This window comes from Lagopus leucura, unplaced genomic scaffold, assembly GCF_019238085.1.
Source record: "Lagopus leucura isolate 7727_CA_CO unplaced genomic scaffold, USGS_WTPT01 Super-Scaffold_100004, whole genome shotgun sequence".
Lineage (NCBI taxonomy): Eukaryota > Metazoa > Chordata > Aves > Galliformes > Phasianidae > Lagopus > Lagopus leucura.
The window spans coordinates 9,865,231-9,884,434 of NW_024962264.1; the positions used below are offsets into that span (position 1 = coordinate 9,865,231).

The following is a 19,204-nucleotide window of genomic DNA, read 5'->3' on the forward strand; positions in this document are numbered from 1 at the left end:
AAGATTTTTATGTTAAGGGTGCTGAACACTCCAGAACAGAGAGATGGTGGAAACCCCATCCCTGGAGACATTCAAGGTCAAACTGGATGGGAGTCTGAGCAACCTGATCTAGCTGTAGGTGTCCCTGTTGACCACAGGGCAGTTGGACTAGATGACCATGCGGTCATCTTTTCCAACTCTAATGATTCTATGATTATCAAGAAAAGAAAAAACAATAAGACAACAAGGAATAGTCACACAGCAAGTCCATATCATGGGATACTGCATATATCTTACACTAAACTTGAGTGAAGAGCAAATTAAAAACCACATGAAATTAATCTCAAAATTTTCTTTAAAAGTCACTCTTCCCGGTGAAATTACTTCCTCCTCAATAGTATTCCAAATTCACTTAAGTTCAAATTGCAGATGAATTTACTGAAGAATCAATTTTCTACACCAAAACTTGCTGTCTTTTTTTTCTGAAGCATTTTTACATTTCATCTAAACAATTTAACAAAACAGTTGCTGGTATCCTTCAATTAAGTGAAAAAAAAATCATCGACATTCAACTCTCTAAACAGACTGCCTTTCAGGCCTACAGTGGTTGTACCGTTTCATCCAAAAGCTTTACATCTACATGATGTTGACCCTTGAAACTGGATATATAAATTAACATTTTTGCTTCTTAAAAAAGGCTAAAATGAAAACCATAACTCTCAGCTGTCAGTTTAATTGTATTTCTAAGTATACTTTGTCATACTTAGGGGATTTCTCTGCAAACCATGCTTTACCTTTCAATCGAGGACTATGCACATGCATCCTCTGCAGATGGAGATTTATTGGGATGAATTCTAATGTTTTTTCTCCTTTGCTACAGCTTGACTTGAAGGAAGAACCTGAAAAAAAAAGTTTAAAGAATCATTATCTTAAGCACCCTGCAGATGCTTTGTCATCTTTTTAATGTGAGGACAATACTTGTAGCCTTCCTTAATTTACTTTTAATGTGTAACTGTATATTAGGAGAAGAATGGTTCACTAACTGAGTCTCAGCATGTACCCATATTACAAGCAACAAAACAGCTTTTAATTCACATAACAATTTAATTTTTTATTCTAGGTGATACGCATATTTTTCCTGCGGCTTGAAATAGGTCTGCTAGTAATAAGCCACAGTTAATGGGCATTATGTTTATTCTGTTTGAAAAACACAGTGGTACAGAGCTACGATAGTACTTCATTTTCACCAACTTTTTTTTTTATCAAATGAAAAATATTACAGTGACTGAGCTATGTATTCTTCGCAGAAAGCTCCAATTATAGAAGCACAAAACGGCTTAAGAAAAGCTATAAACTCCTATTCTTAAAAAAATCCAGTATCAGAAAAAAAGCACAATGCTCTCAAAAAAAAAAAAAAAGCAACAATCTGCCAACATGCTTCAGAAGGACGAGATTAAGAGCAACTCTATGGTGGTAGAAAGGTATACAACTAAAGCCTCATGTGAATAAACAAGATTTACCTGGAGATATTTAGCAGTGCACATACACAAAGGTACAGGTCATCTATAAGTAAAGAGAGGTGATCGTACATTCTCACTCAGGCAGCACAACTAAGATAGGATTTTCAGCATCCTGCCATCTTACCTGTTAATTGTTTAAAATAAAATCCCTTTGATATTATTTCTGATTTCAATCTCCAATTTCTCTCCATTCCTCCACAAAAATATCTGAAAAGGTTCAACATTTTCTTGTGTGTAGAGAGAAAAACATGCATTTGAAATTCTTTACTTGCTCAGACAGAATTTCCCATAGGTTATCTGTTTGAACTGCCACAAATTCCAAGGCAACTAAGCATGTTTTAGACTCCCAGTGCAAATGTTGCCAGATGGCACCAATGACGCCAAAAAAGCAAGGCTACAGAGGTACTAACATATTTGCAAAAAGCTAAGCAAGGAAAAGGTACTTCATCTATCAGTTGTAGATCTGCATAGGCTGCTTAACAACTTAAAATAATAATTATTTGAAAGAAGATATAGAGCAAAGGTTGTAAAAAGCTATTGTTGGGAGTAACCGATTCAGATTTGATAGGAAACCAGGGGGTTGAGTGCACCCTCAATAAGTTCACACATGACAAAAAACTGGGAAGAAGTGTTGATCTGCCTGAGGGCGGGAAGGCCCTACAGAGGGATCTGGACAGGCTGGACTGATGGGCTGAGGCCACCTGTATGAGACCATAGAGGGCAGGTGCAAAAATGCATCTTAATGGTCTCTCTTTTTGGCTGCAAATCCTGCATTCTCATCCTAGGCACACATCTTCAAAGCATTCAACATATGTCTTACCCATCTGTGCTTTCGTTATTCCTATTACTCAAACATAACTTCTGCAAAGACCACTTTAATGTCTCCGTAAAGATTACAACATATTGGAACATCAGATAACTCCTGAAGTCAGAAGTTTCACCCCATCTGGTCAGCTGTCAGGGCTAGCATTTTGCCTGCACTACCCATATTTTCACCCATGTGCCCGGGAGAAGATGGCTTTCTGTCACTACACCACAAAAGAACTGAAAGTCATTCAAGTTCAGTACAAAAAAAAAGCAGGATATGCCCTGAGCTGTCACAAGATTTTAAAAGCAATGTGTGTAGCTACAGTTGGATACAAGTTCCAACCTAAGTACAAGCCATATAGACTAATACTGCCAGAGAAATGAAATTTAAAAGCAAAATGAACTCTCAGCCACCTTTAAATCTGTTCCAGATTTCACTTGAATTTTAGGCAGCAAAGTCCTTCATTGCATAGAGGATTAAAATACAAATTTGGTGTTCTAGTCTGACTCTATACACATATATACAATTAAATTCCCTTTCCTCCATCCCTTCCCTACCCCATCTCTGCCTCCACATATGTAAGGTATATAATGTAAAAAAATGTTAGATCTTTGTGGAACTCTGAAAGAACAGTTACTGCCCAAAGGATTTATCATCTGATTTAATTTGTGATTCAATATGAATAAATATAGTACAGGACTTTAAGTAAATATTGTCGTCTTCAGAATTACTGTACTATTCATAGGTTCTAGAATGTACAGATATACCACTGAGCTTTTTAACACAAATTTTAACACACCAAAAAAATAAGGATTTTCCCTAATACAGTTTTTCTACCAACAGCATATTACTGAGGAAAAAAGTTGTTCAAGACATGAAATCTAGTTATGTCACTCAATGTTGACCTCCAACTTAAAACCTCCTCATTTAGCTCAAATCTTCAGTACAATCATTAGACTGTTTACTTTTGAAAGTGAAGTTCCTACTTTGTTTCATGTGCTGGCTCTATGCTCTTCAATAACATTGGGTTCCCTGGTCCACCACAGTTAGAATTACAAATCATCAAGTCCATCTCTTGGCTCCGTACAGAACCACTCAAAAATCAAACGATATTTCTGAGTGCTTTGGCCAAACACTTCTTGAATTCTGTCAGCCTGGTGCTGTGACCACTGCCCTGGGGAGCAAATCCATGCCATTCCCTACTGCTGTCACAAAAGAAGTTCCTGAGGAAACTGTAGGCCATCACGAGACCTACTCTCAGCCTTCTCTTCTCTGAGCTGAACAAGTGATTTTAGCCTCTCACCATTGCACCTTGCCCTCTAGACCCTTCACCGTTTTCCTTTTGGATGCTCTCTAAGGTCCTCTCAATACTGTGGTGCCAAAACTGCATACAGAGCTTCTTGGTGAGCCTGTCCTACCCTATCCATCAGCCAATTGCTCACCCATCACATCGTGATCTCGTTTAAGTGTTTGCTGGATATTTTGTCCATAAGAATACTGTGAAAACAATATTGAAGGCTTTACTGAAATTCGAAAAGATTACATTAACTGATTTTCCTTGGTCAACCAGGTTCATAACCTTGTCCTAAAAGGAGTTTAAGTTAAATAGGACTCTCCTTTTTTGAACTCACGTTGGCTATGAGTAGTTATCTTTCCAATATTTTTCATTAAGACAAATCATTTAACATCATCAGTCCTTTTCAAATTCACTTGTCACAATAAAGGCCTTGCACAATTTATATTTAATAAATTATCTTTTTTCCCCCCTTTTTTTAAATCCCAAAAGGTCATATTAATATTTTCCTCAAAGTGTTAATTAACATAGTGGTTCCTTTCATCATCTGTATGATTCCTTGCATACTATATTTTATGGAATGCTTTCAAAATCTAACAAAGCATTAGAAAATATGTATTAGTTAAAATGCTGAAATTTAAGTCATTTCACACAGTAGTCTGACAAAAACATAATTGGGATATTATGATGATGGTAAGCAATCATAAACACGAGAAATTACAGTTGTGCAACCAAAATGCTATTGATTATCCCACATTTAGTGTAACAGATGAGCTTCCTCCCCCACTGCTGCCAAAACGTTTTGTTTCAGTTAAGGGCTTTTTTTGTTGACATACTAAAACAGGATTTCTCTTTTCCTGTAACCCCCCCCAAAAAAAGCTATCTCTGAATAATACAAGGTTACAAATAACACGCTCAGTTTTCTACTATAAGGCGATGGATAACTGATGACCTGAGATAACCTGACAGTTTTAATGATTATTTTGGAAAAGAAGGATCTGTGTCTCACCTACTAAATGCACTAGATAAATTATAAAAAACTTGCCCAATTCTGTGAAGGAAAAATGTAGTCTCTAAAACTATCTAGTTGTATACTGAACTGAAGTCATACAGTTTCCTCAGTAAATAAAAAAGGGCTTTTTTATACAACTGTAAAAAGCTAGGAACAGTTAAAACAATGCAAGTTAACCCTTGTAATTACCTAATATTTCAGAAGATGTAACCAAACACTGTATATGTAAATGCACAATGCACAAAGTCCTGCTAACCTCTGGCAAGATTATACATACAGAGTCACATAACTAATAATGAGAATACAGAGTGAAACAGCATATCCAATAATATCAGCACAGCCTTAGAAAATGCATAATAAGGTGGTGATCATGAGGATCACTAGCAAGAAAGCAGCGACAAGGCCTCTGCAGTCACTCAGAACACAATTCCAGAACACACAATTACACAATTCCTTCCAGAACTATCTCAAAAGCAATACTGGAGGTGGAAGGCATGCTATGAACAATATAATAGTAGCTTGCTCAAAATAGAGTGTTACCAGGAAGTAATCCAGCAGTCTTCCCAAATACAAAAGAGTTATCCTAAGTTCTTTAAATTATTTGTGAACAATCAAAATAAATTCGAAAGCATAAATACTTTATTCTGCAGTATTTTCTTGTTCATTTTATCAAGAATTTTACAGGATGAAAAGACCCATTGCCTCTCTGTACATTTGTCACTGATGCTGTCTTTACTCAACTTGTGTGTGGGTACTACAATACATTACATTCCACAAGATCCTGACAAACATAACTGAACACCTCACGTGCATCAGACCACTACACGTGGAAAAAAAGCAAAAGTATTACACAGTGCTACTTCTGGACTGTGGGCAGACTGTGCACCCTACATAAATTATGTGCTTTTCTGATGTGACCTGGGCAATGACAAATGCATTAAGGATTTGTAAAACGTATTACAGTTGTTCTCTACACTCTTAAATGCAACCTGTATTTCAAAAAACCTGACAGAACTCCCTAAGACTGTTTCCAGCTGTCAGATGGTACTCAATATTACTAGAGCAGTACATTCAAGGGAATATGCAGTTTAAAGAGGCACAGCCACTTTTCCAGTTTTTTGGTTGCTGCATAACTATGAGCTACCTTAATTGTGAAAACATGATGGAATGCCTCAAAAAAATAAGAAAACAGAAGAAGCAGGGAACCTCTTGGTATGTCAGAAATGAAGTGATTATATTGTTTTTATATGTTTTATTTCTGCTGAGTACTTTAGTATATCATCAGCATTGACTAGGTTGACAGTTACATTTTCTAGCTGAGGGCAGGCTACTTCCATACCTGTATGTTTTCCAAGCTCTGCGAGGGTATCCTGATACATGCTCAACATCTGATCACAGTGAGCAATAACACTTTTGCGCATATTGTCCCAGTGAGGTGCAAGCTCTCCCAAGTCTTTAAGCTCCTGATTCCTGTATCAAAAGGCAAAAAGAGACGGCTTTAATTCCTTAATCCGTGAACACTCATCCAAATGAATCCAATTAATCCAAGATAGTTTATTAAGAAACATCAAAAGCCCTTCCCAATTGAAATCAAGTTATTATCTCGGGTCTGTTTTCACGCCTCTTACTAAGTTTGCTGATTTCAGCTCTATTTTTAACCATGCAATAAAGAACGTCAAATCACCGAATACTACAATAATTTAACATTCAAAACTGGTATAAATGCAATGGTCTGCAAAGTGAAATATTGTTTCTTCCCTGTAGGCAAGAATGCTTTCAGGCTCCAAAGAACTGTGTCCACAATAAGAAATAATTTGTGAAGACACATTAAGCACCACTGCAAAGAGTACAAACTTCACGCCTTTTCCAACACATCCATTGAAGCTGCTTTATAAGGTCTACTCTTAGGATACTCTCATATACACTGTTGTGGAAGTATTTCTACAAAGGTCTGTTTATGTATCAGTACAGTAGTTATGTCACATGCCCCCTACACCAAGCTTGCTCCCCTCCAAGCTTTTCTTCCCCCATATTTCTTTATTGTAAAACAGAACAAAACAGAAAGTGACAATTTCTCTAAAACGTAATCTTCAGCCTTACAGCTGTGCTCATCAGGTCAAAACAGCAATGTTATGGTAACCACACATGACACTAAAACGCAAAAGGAAATCCTTCAGCAAGTTATCAGTCTTCCTGTACACTCTCCTGAGAGTCAACCGGACCAAAGTAGAGCTCACTAACTTCCTAGACTAACCAGCACACTTTTATTATTTTTTTCCAAACAATAATCAAACCAATATTTTGGATTTGGATACTATTTGTGTATTGCGCGTTTGTCACACTGGTGACTCAGTGCAACTCTGTTCTCAGTCACGGCTAAAAAGAGAATGATTTTTTTCCACAATTAAGTTCCATCAACAGTACTTCACAGCACCAAGCCTTATCGGAATTGTTGGCAACCCTCAATGAAAAGGATAAATAATAGAAACAAAGTACTTTGGAAATTATGCAACTTAAAATCCATACTAATACCCCGTGAGATTCAAACTCTCTCTCTTTATATATATATTTATATATACATATGCATTTCTATATAATGTATATAAATATATATATTATATATACAAAATATATAATTTAAATATATATCCATCTTTGAAGAGTTTTTAACAACACTGCAATGTGTTATACCAGAACTTATTTCACTGAATAGATTCAAAATACATTCCAAACAGTAAACACATGAAATAACCACTGAGAAATTGATGGAAATCAGTATTTTTAATATATTTCAGACATCCCAAAGGACAAGTAACTAATTAATGTTTTCAATTCAAGCATGGGATTTGGAACAATTTATTAACACAGCAGTAAGTTTGCAGCAATCTCAGTATCGTATGAGGGCTGCTCCAAAAGTAATGCCTCCTACTTGGTTACATTGACCCACAACATCAGAGGTAGATATTGGAGGTATAGCAACTGAGTGTGAACCTTCCTGACAATATCCTGTTACATTTTGTTGCCATGCAACAGATGGCAGCAGAGGGACACTGGTAAAACAGCATCTGATGTGGAAGTGCATATGAAGCAAAAGCGTATCACTGCATTCCTCTCTGCAGCAAACACGGCACCCACTGTCATTACTGGATGATTCCTGAACATTTATGGAGATCAAACAGTGGATGTGAGCTCAATGAGGCTGTAGGTGGTGTGTTTCAGCAGTGATGACAGTAAAAGACAATCCATGTTTCAGATTGTCACAGACAGCCATCACACCACCACATGAAGAGCATCTCCATCAGCTCATCCACACATAATGGGAGATGACAGCCATGGAACTGCGAATGGAGCTGGATACTGGCTTGAATGCATTGGAAATGATGGTAGCAACGTTGGAAAACCACAGTTTGCACTAGGTGAGTGCCACAAATGCTCCCTCAGGAACAAAAACAACATTTCTGAAGCCCAGAAAAAACATCAGCTCTGACTTGCACATTGCCATCCTGAATATGCTGAATGCCAGAACTTCCAGATCCAGGCCAGAGCAGAAGACAATCTTTCTCTTGCAACATGATAACACCAGGCCCCACAGCAGTTGGAAGACCATGAAACACATGGCCAATCTTGGCTGCACTATCCTACCCCATCCACCATATAATATCTGGATCCATATTAGATCCATAGAATCCGAATCTGGCACCTTCTGACTTGCATCTTTTCAGACTGATGAAAGACAGACTGCATAGGCAACATTTTCCTAGCAAAGGCACTGTTGTAGCTGCTCTGAAACAGCAGGTCACCTCTGCCGGTGTGGATTTTTATGAGCATGGTATACAGGCTCTTGTTGATGGCTAGCAAAAATGCATCGCTAATGGTGGCGAAAGCGTTGAAAGAACAGCGCTTTGTCCCTGAGAATTTCCTCTATTAATTAGCGTTATTGTGCAAGTATCTGTTGTAGTTTGCACAGAAAAAAAATAGAAAGCATTACTTCTGGAGTTACCTAAGTAAAATACATCTGTATATCATTTTCTTCACTCACTCCAAAACCTCTCCGTTAGGTCTTTTTCAGGCAATTTTTGTTTATCAACATGACAAATACCGTGCTCAGCATCATCTTCAACCCTTTTTACAGAATCAAACTCAAGCTCTGCTTCCTAAATTTTCTTGTTAAGCCCCACAAACTGACTACATGCCAGTCTTTTCTGACTCTGCTGTCTTTGTTTCAGCAGAGACAGAACTGCTTTTCTTCAGAGCGTCCAGTATGATGTTACATTCTGGTTTTGGCAGAAAAACAATGTTCCTAACACACCGATGTTTATAGTTACTGCTAAGCAGTGTCGTACAGAGCCAAGGCCATTCCAGGTTCTTGTCTCATACTAAAGAAGGGCTGTGAGAGGGCAGAATTAGGACAGCTGACTTCAACTGCCAAAGGGATATTCCCTATCATCCAACAGTTACAAGATAAAAGGAAATGGCTTTTATCCGGACGAGGGCAGATTCAGACTAGATATTAAGAAAAAAACCTTTACTATGTCAGTGCTGAGGCACTGGAACAGGTTGCCTGTGACGTCATGGATGGCCCATCCTTAAAGGCGTTCAAGACCAGGCTGGATGGGGCTCTGAGCAAGCTGGTCTTGAAGGAGGCGTCCCTGCTGATAGCAGGGGGGTTGCAACTACAAGATCTTAAAGGTCCCTCCCGATCAAAACTATTGTACAATTCTATGATATCATGCTGAAGAAAAGTTATGAAGGGAGTGGGAGTTCATCTGTCTCTCTTCCACTGTTCAAGGGTCTAGCTCATGATGCCAGCAGGTGATGAACAATTGCTTGTCCATCACATTATATACATTCACATATATATACACATCATATGTGAAATCAGAGCAATCAGCTTGAGTCGGATTTTTAAGACAACGCTTTTGCTTCTATCATAAAGCTGAAGCAACATTTACCTCTGAGAGTTTTTATTCAGAACTTTATTTCTTTCAGATTGAAGTAGTGGATGTGGCAAGATTCATCACATTATTAACTGCATGATTACTCAAGCGCCTAAGTACTTTCGTGGGTGCTTTTTTATTCCAATTTACTGATCAGTACTCATTCAAAACAAACAATGTGGACCTTTATGACTTGAGTAAAAACAATATTATGTAAAACTATTAAAATCATTTACATTTTAATGCCTCTAACTTATATTCTCTGCATCCCCGAGTGACATGAAATGACAAAATTGCAGACGACTTAGTGCTATCAGAAACATAACTATTACCTATATACTACCTACATCCACACAACAATTTCGCCATGCCATTGTTCAAAACAAAGTAATTTTAAAAATAGCAAAGATTCAGAACATCAATGTCCACTCCAACTATTTTTGTATTAAAAGGCAAAAGCAATGCACACATCTTCCTAACAATTCTACATTTATCCTCGTTCCGGAAAGCTGCATGAAAGAATTCCCGAAACAGATTGCAAAGTCTGTATTGTACTGACCAGCAGAGATCACACAAAATAAGTATGCTGGACTTGAGACAGGCCAGCCGTTCCTGATGCAGCAGGAAAGTTGGAATATGCCAATTCAAGTTCTAAAGAAATAGGTATGGTAGTTTCTACTTTAGTTCCACATTTCTCTTGCTATGCTGATTTAGTGCAACACAAGCTGCTTCCACAACTACAAGCTTAAATTACACAGGCTGACAAACTTTCTGAACTAGTTATTGTAAACTACTAGACTTTTTCATAATTATCATGTTAGAAAAACTAGTTCGCTAGTCTTGTGGGATGAATGCAAATGAGAAGATCTGTGTAAAGAAATACTTAGGAGAGTGGAAAGTACTCACTGGAAAGCCTGGAGAAGGAAACTTCTTTAATAAAAAGCAGAAAAGTAGACTAAATTACCTTTTTTAGAGCAAAAAAATGACCACAAACCTCCGACTGAAACTGCTTCCAAGGAGGTCCGAAGGTTAGTATCTCAAATGGACGAATATTGTTAAAAGCATTACACCATACTAAAAAACCATGTTAAATACTCTCAGAGGTTACGTATTTTAGAGAATCAAGTTTAAAAAAAATGAAACTATTCTGTTCTTAACAAAGAACACTAGTTTAATCAAGTGATAAACTATCTTAAAACTTACGAAAAAAACAGAACTGTAATACTGAATAGGTTTAACATTACAGTTGGATATTCTAAGTAACTGCTTTAGACCTGACAATATTGAAGCAACCTGACTAAACTGAAGGAATAAAATGAAACACGCTAAACATAGTACAACATGGGCTGAGACAAAAACATTTATTCCTTCACACTAACCAGGTGAACAACAACAGGTAGAGATGAGTACTTCAGAAAGAATGGCCTTGAGAAAGTACAGTCTAAATTTTTTAAGAGTTCTTCTCCTTTAACTTACTACTTTCCAAACGTACGCAGTCTGCAGGAGTACACATCTTTGCAATTATTTCAGACAGCAAACCATGTACAAAGCTGAAGCTGCAACCTACGTGATTATACACTGATAAGCGACACAGATGTCCCTACTCCACCCCAATCTGCTAATATCCTACCAAAAGTTCCTGCTTCTCTCAATTTTACCTCCTCCTTCAGACTGATGCAACCAACTTGTTCCTCTCACTGTCACACCCAGACTTCTAACCAGGCTTCACAGCTAACCACACTGGCAGTCAGCAAAACCAGAAGCACGTGCTTCAATTGTCAAGCCATATTTAAGTATGTTTCTTCCTCAGAGCATTTCTTTGTTTCAGTGGGTATTGGATGACCATTTAACAGACAAACAATAAGACAATACTATGAGTTGTTCCAAAGAGATGAATGCTATAACGTGAAACAACACCAAGTACTGGTATTTGCACAGAGGTTTTGGAGATGATAATGCATAAGAAATAAAAGTGGTTAAAGTAATTCTCTAACTCCTAAATGGCATTTATCTATTGGAAATATAAATTTGAGTAGCGGATGGGCTATACAGTCAGCATGATCTATTTTTATTGCTTATAAAAAAACCCTTACGCATTAGTATTCTCAAACAAGATCTGGTCATGAATACCTAAACATGGTACTAACGAAAAAATCAAGTATTACACCAATTCACATATACTTTGAAAACCCATCATCACTACAACTAAGTCCATAGCAGTCCACTGACTTACTACATGCAAGATTGTGGACTGTCACAAAAAGAAAATCACACAGATGCAGTAGATGGGCTTAACAGCTGTTATTAAGACAGGAACCCCTACTGCAGGACCTCTTGCAAACATCCACAGGCAAGGCTTCCTGCTGGGTTGCTGAAGAGGGGCTACCTGAAAGCACACAGGTTACCTTAGGGATGCAGCATTAGCTCACAAGGCTACTCTTACACGAGACAACATGTCCACTTATGTGAGGCAAGTGCAATGGCAAAAGTAGCAACATTTTCCTGCATCATCATGCACTACTTGGAAAAGCAGGTAAGCATTTAGGGAAGCCAGAGATCATTTGAAACCTTTTGCTCCATTGGACCAGCAGAATTTACAGTTCTATTTAAGGGCAAATTGCAGTTTTAGCACATGAAGTGGGAATTTCAATATACAAAGAGTTTAAGGCCACTGGTGCTCCCTCTCTTTTTCCCAGGCCATTCACACGGCATTGGTTTTGTAATGCCTTTCCTGACTAAAAGGCCGAACATGAGCTAAGGTAACAAAATTCAACTATTTTTATAGACTTTTCTCATGTCAATTAAGGTAAATTAGCTAGAAGAAAAGCGATTTATATTCTCATTGCTTCTTCACTAACTACAAACATACTACTTGCCTTTGCTTGCACAATATTTGTCTGAGAAATTAAGCATTGCCAAAGTACAAAACAAAACACTACAATATAGTTCACGCCCTTGTCATGTTTTGTTTCTTTAAAAAATGTTGGCTTTTCCAAAAATGCTATTAACCAAATGTTGATCCTTACGCATTTCAAGTCATGACTGTACTCTAAAACAGATCACTGCTCAGAACTTACGAACCACTGCAGCCTTAGATAATTCTGACAATTCTGTTGTTCAGCTTCAACTGTAAAGCCTCACAAGTCCAAAGACTCACAGAATCACAGAAACACCAAGGTTGGAAAAGACCTTCAAGATCACCAGTCCAACCATCCACCTATCACCAACAGTTCTCACTAAACCACGTCCCTCAACACAAAATCCAAATGTTCCTTGAGCACCTCCAGGGTCGGTGACTCCACCACCTCCTGGGCAGCCCATTCCAGCGCCTGACTCTTTCAGACAAGTAGCATTTCCTAACATCCAGCTTAAATCTCCCATGGCGCAGCTTGAAGCCATTCTCTCTATTTCTATCAACACTTACAAGAGAGAAGAGGCCGACCCCCAGCTCACTACAACCTCCCTTCAGGTAGTTATAGAGAGCAATAAGGTCTCCCCTGAGCTTCCTCTTCTCTAGACTGAACAATCCCAGCTCCTTCAGCTGCTCCTCATGAGGCCTGTGCTCAGATCCCTTACCAGCTTTGTTGCCCTAGAATAGTACACTCAGCCTATTTCTCCGTTTCAATTTATATTTTTAGCTCATCGTGTATTTTGTTCTTACTAAGAAAACACGTAGTATTTACTACTTCTCATCCTTTATTCGTCATCCTTACCTTGTCATATCCTCCTTTATGTGTAGATTGATCAGTTCTTTAGGAACATGGAAGGACAGGACGGTCTCAGCCATCTGCTCCCGGATCCGCATCCACTTGTTGTCAGAAGTAGGAAATCTGTACAACTTACAGATCGGGTTTTTTAACACTGCAGGGAAGAAAAATTATAAGGTTGCTTTCCTGTGGTTATATGACTGAAAATTTATGAGAACAAAATATCTAAAAACAATACATTGTTCCCTCCCGTTGCTTGTAGAATTACTTTCAAAGCCATTAAGAATCTATTAAATACATTAGTATTTTATTTATTATAGCAGCACGTAGAGGACCAAGTTTTGCTAATATAGCAGATAAATCACAGCAGGTATTCTGCAAATTTAGTACTTCAATGCAGTATAAAGAGAAGTTATGCTCTCTATTCTTATACTTAAGATACAGTTAGAAAAAACAAAACGCACAATTAAACAATGAACTTGTTGCAGTCAGTGCTATCACCTACTATCTGCTATAATCACATGAATAATAAATTTCACTGGACAAGTGAAGAGTGTCTTGCAGCTTAGCAGTATTCAATGCATCTTCTCCATGATACGTACGCAGAGGAGTCACTAATGTTAATGAGGTGTTCCTAATGTTAATGGAAATTTTACCGCCGATATGATGAAGAAATTAGTACTTCATAGAAATAAAGATTACAATCCTGCAAATGTATTATATGCTCTATTCCCAGATTATGGCTGTAACTCATAGCTTGGCATAAGAAAATCAAAATATTTAGGAAAACCAAGATGCTTCATGTCTTCGAAGTTTATCCTTAAAACCCACAGTGTTTTTCATCTTAAAGCTCTTGCATCTTGGCAATATTTCTGCTCTGACCTCTCAATTGTGTTCAGATGGGAAATTTCTGCGCTCTCCTTTCTTCCCCAAATCCACCCCACTCTTAACCGTTGGGAAAAAGCTGAGAAAGGAAACTATCATTTGACTTTGTAAATAAGTTTCATGGGACACAAATTACTGTCATTAAACACACACATTACCAGCTTGCTAATGCAGAATGACTTCAGACAGCCATTCAAAACCTCCAAAAGTACTTTACTACTACCAGCCTTATGGAATAAGCGGCCTCAGACCAGGTTTCCATTGATCTGCCACTGAATGGTCTGTAACTCAAACAAAAGCATTTCTCGTGTGCTGAGAAGAAACTTCTTGTCAATATGATATATACCACTGTCATGGTTTCATAGTTTTTCATCATCATAATACTATGCAGTGCACTGGGAGTTGAAGAGTTCATTCTTTTCTGAGGAAACTGCAGCATCAATCCTTTAACTCCCAATGGCAACTATGTGGCAACCATAACTATTAGGAATATCAGCTTCTTTTACAACTCATGGCAATCATTATTGCCTATGTGAGCTGATTTGCAGAGAATGAGAAACAGAGTAAGTTGAAGTTACACAAGTCATCTTGTATAACTACTCAAGAAATCCTCCAAAAAAAGCCTGAAACAAGACCCCAGATACAGAGCTATCTGTAATGAAACAGCTGCTGGTAAAGAAAAGAACGCTGCAAATATTCATGTTCCTTTTCTATTTCCATCATTTCACTGAGATCTGTTTACCTAGTCTGATTAGAAATTAAAAGCCTTTTAAAAGTCTTCCTGCTTTTAAGATTGATTTTATTTAGAGAAACTAGATTGACTTACTATTCTAAAACAGGCATAATAGATGATTGATGGAAATGGCAAATGAACAATAGGAATTTCTGTTCATTACTAGCACCTCAAATACCCCAATATTCAAATGTCAGTACGCACATTTACAGCTAGAGGATCCTCAAAAAACAAAAACATCTTCAACACACGATCAACTTGCATCCTGTGTCTGGGCTTTACTCTATTACTTCATTAAAATGGGATTTCTCCTATTTTCCTTGCTTTCCACTGAGATACGTTTATGTTAATAAAACTGAATTTTCAATCATGTTGACAGCCTCTGTCAATCCATAAAGCAGATAAAAGGCACCAATCATCTTCCATTAACAAGATACAAAATGACAATCTCCAGAAGTCAAAGGGAGCTCAATAAACTTGGTTAAGTCAGGACTATCTTAAAATAGAAATCAGAACAGGTCACTTTTTTCTTTCTTTGATTTAATTATTTTGTAGCACCACCTGTTCATTATGAAGCAGGCTGGTAACATTTACCATGAGATTTCAAATAACGATGACCTAGATGGAAAAGTCTTCACCATTTCTTCTTATGTTTACTTCCCAATAAGCTTTCAAAGCAAGTTTTTCCAAGAGCAACGCTTGAATCTACGTTCAATCCACTACAATCACGAAATTCTTGTCTGTGAGAACCTAATGCACGTACACAAAATGGTTAGCTAAGCAGAGAATGCTTAACAGTCTCTTCCCCCTGCATCTCTCCTCATCATCACCACCAGTAAAAAAACAGAAGTCAAAGCCAACTGAAAAAAAAAAAACCACAGTGTAAAAGTATTGCAGCATAACCGCAAGGAAGACCAGTATCATTTAGGAAACATGGATCCCAAGTTGTTTCTTTTATCATTTTTAGAATTTAAGTCATTTTAGATACTACTAAATGGTAACATCTATGATAGTGAAATTGCAGACTGGAAGCCATTTACAGTTCTTTATTTAAAAAAAAAAATAAAGGGAAAGCAAAAAAACAGCAAAAACATCTTTCCACACATTTATTAAGAAAGCTTCATTTATAAACACAGAAAAAAAAAAAAAGGACTGGAAGGAAACCAATTAGTTCTAATTTTCATTATTGCTTGCTACTTTGTGAGGTAGACAATAAGAGCTGCACAATATTTTCTTTTCCTGTGAAGCGAAACACTGAAATGTTTACGTGATTCCATAAAGTTCTTAGATGTTTTTCTTTCTTATTTCTCCAAATGGCCTAAAGAAGAAATCCAGATGGCTTCTGGCACCCAAACAGTCAGGATGTTAAGTCTACAACTAGATTTTATAAGTAGTAGTTATTAAAAAGAGTGAAAGTTGCATAAATTTAATCCTTCCTGTATTTAGACAGTGATCGTGAAGGGCACTAGAAAAAAGCAATTTCAGATGAACTTCAGTGGTTTAAGAAAAGAAAGATTTACTTTAAAATCACTTCTTTATAGCACAAAGCTTTAAAGCCGGTGCCATATATTTGACTATCCATACTTTTGCACATTCTCATTTTTTTTTTTTAAGATCTCTGTGCTTTTTACTTCATGCAATTTATTTCTTGCTGCTTCTCCTGCAAATAAAATAAAAAAATTAATGAAAGATCCAGTACTGCTTTCATTCTTGTTCCCTATCCAACACAAATCAAAGCATACAGCTGCCATATACCAATTTACTATTACTGTTTCTATTTATATCTTCCTTTCTTAGGATAGATGTATTATGATAGGATCATTTTCAACTTTGTTCATTTTTGCTTTATTTTAATCACTTTTATTCTTTTTGTTATTGCAAAGGGTGAAAGGTTTGCTGGCAAGCATTCCTGTATTAGAAATGAATAACTCAATATTGAGACATATAGATTCAATCCTTGGGGATATAATGGAATGATTATATCTATCTGTGAAATATACTCATTCCCCTGACTCATTAAGTGCCTCAAAACTCAAGGATTCTGAGTTATATATATAAAGTTTTAACTTACAGAATAACGCCAGCAAGCTTAAAGATAAACACAGGGGTATTTTTTTCAGTTTCATAGTTTTGAAGGCCTGATAAACAACATGGGAGAGACAGAGCAGTTTACAACAGCATAGACATGTAATACGTATGTTTGTGGAATCTGTGTTTATTGTAGTTCTGCATGAACACAGCAGGGAGAGTAGTGCAGGCAAGGTACACTGCAAGCAGGCTGTAATTCTCACCTTCCACCACAATATTCTTCTTCCTTTCCTTTCATTCCTTGCCTCTGATTTCGCCACATAAAATTTTGCCTGATTTGAACAAGTTATTTCTGGAAATTTTCAGCTAAAATGGTCCAGCTGTTTGGAGAATGAGGCAAGAAAATACAGGAAGGTCTACAACGTTAGAGTTATGAGATCTGTAATCTTTTGTGCTTTATAAACTTCAATTCTGACAGTAAGTCTTCTAATTACCATATCCATGAGAATCCACCAAGATCTAACACTGATTTAAGCCTAAGGAAAGAAATCTTAGTATGTAAATAATTGAAACAGTCTTGAGCTAAACACGTTACAAATGCACCAGGTGTCAACTTCTTTTGAAAATGTATCATTTCTAGTTTCTAATACTCATATGATTGTGGATGTGTCATTGCTACAGAGAGCATGAATACCTTCATTGGACACAGCTCACCTGTGGTACAATATGCTTAAGGGCAACGCTAGAACCCATTTCAGAAAGCCCATCTCCAGGCAACAGAGACAGCTCTAACCTACACAAAGCTCAGTCATGGAGACACGCTGGTAAAGGAGCTTGACTGACTGGGAAAAGAGGCTGGAGGTAGAAAAGGAAAGGAAGAATTTCTTAAGAAAAGAAATTGCGAATTCAGTAAGAATAAGGTGAAAAGAGTGGGACTGACAAAACTTGAAATTGATGCCCAATGTCTATTGAGAGCACAGGCAATGCCAGGGCAAGAAGAGGAAGTCACAAATACAGAAAGCAAATGGAGAAATAAGTACTTAATAGAACAAACTGCCTGCATCTGAAAACTCTTTCCAATATCCTGTGCGCTGTCATTTCTCATATATGACATTTTCAATTTTGCTTTTTCCAATCAACTCAACAAAAATAAAACACACAAAAACTCTGCGAAAAGTGATGGTCAATTTTCTGTTATGTAACTGTATATGAGAACAATAAACATAGATACCTAAGTGCTGTCTATATACATTGCAGAATCGCATTCACTCTTGGCAAAGAGGCCTCAACTTCACTGTTTGCAAAACTGATATCTACTTTGAGAGCTCCAACAATTTACCACTAATTATTCCCCACAATACAACACTTGCCCATCAAAAAAAAAAAAAATTCACCTAAAGGAGGCAGTGAATTAAACAAAACCATTTGCAAACAGCAACACTTTTTGACTAAGAATTGCTTTGAGACTCACTATCTGGATGACATTCAGAATCAAGGAGCTGCATTAAGTTTGACCAGATCATCCAACTGGCTCTGTACCTCGTCTCCAAGAAAAGCCATAAATACATGCCTACAAACACTCCTTCCCTCCAGCTATTTACAGTTCAGTAATTTCTGTAAGCAGATGTGGTCCCTCTCCATTTCGAGATTCTCAATTATTTTTTTGTTTTCCACAAACACTTGTAGCCTCGCATTGAATCAGTAATGAGAAATTGCAGTTCTAGTCAGTTTTTCTCCGGTTCCGATCTAGTCTCAACACATCATGAGAAAAAAAGACACCTTTCATTCACGTACGGGAAGACTATTTTGGTGTGTTTCTAGTGCTGCCATCAGACTGCAAAGCTGCACTACCATGTCTCCTGTCCTATCAGTGAAGTAATAAGACAAAGTTTTTATAAAGGTTTTAAAAACGTTGTAACTTCAGTAACATTTCTCTTCAACTGCCTGCAGCTAATGCACAGAATAGTTGGCAGTGCTGTGGTTTCAGATAACACATCTAACTTATTTCTGACATTGTTACTGTAGAGCAGTAGAGATTCATAAACTCGGGCTAGTAAAACTTTTATGGTGCAGCATATCAGCATGTTATATTTCTCAGTATATTGAATCAGAATTCTAGTTCAGTGAAGTACAGACAAGGGCAGAGCAGAAGTAGAACTGAGAATACCTCGCCCATCACTACTTCAGTTTTAGGATGTACAGCTTCCAGAGTGAACTGAAATTGCCATGCCATCGACTAGGAGAAAGATTAATTCTCCTGGATATTCAATTGCAAATAGGACATAATTATTTTAACAGGAT

The 19,204-nt window shown here is 37.3% G+C and overlaps 1 protein-coding gene across 4 annotated transcripts in view; it reads right to left on the minus strand.

Annotated features, from left to right (window-relative positions):
- Positions 1 to 19,204, minus strand: part of INPP4B (inositol polyphosphate-4-phosphatase type II B) — a 276,822-nt gene that overhangs the window by 84,397 nt on the left and 173,221 nt on the right. For all 4 annotated transcript variants that reach the window (XM_042870797.1, XM_042870794.1, XM_042870795.1 and 1 more), the window contains 3 exons: positions 13,264 to 13,411; positions 5,953 to 6,083; positions 774 to 878 (listed from right to left, as the gene is read on the minus strand). In XM_042870797.1, the coding sequence (XP_042726731.1) occupies positions 774 to 878; positions 5,953 to 6,083; positions 13,264 to 13,411 (384 nt within the window). The remainder of the gene's footprint in view (positions 1 to 773; positions 879 to 5,952; positions 6,084 to 13,263; positions 13,412 to 19,204) is intronic.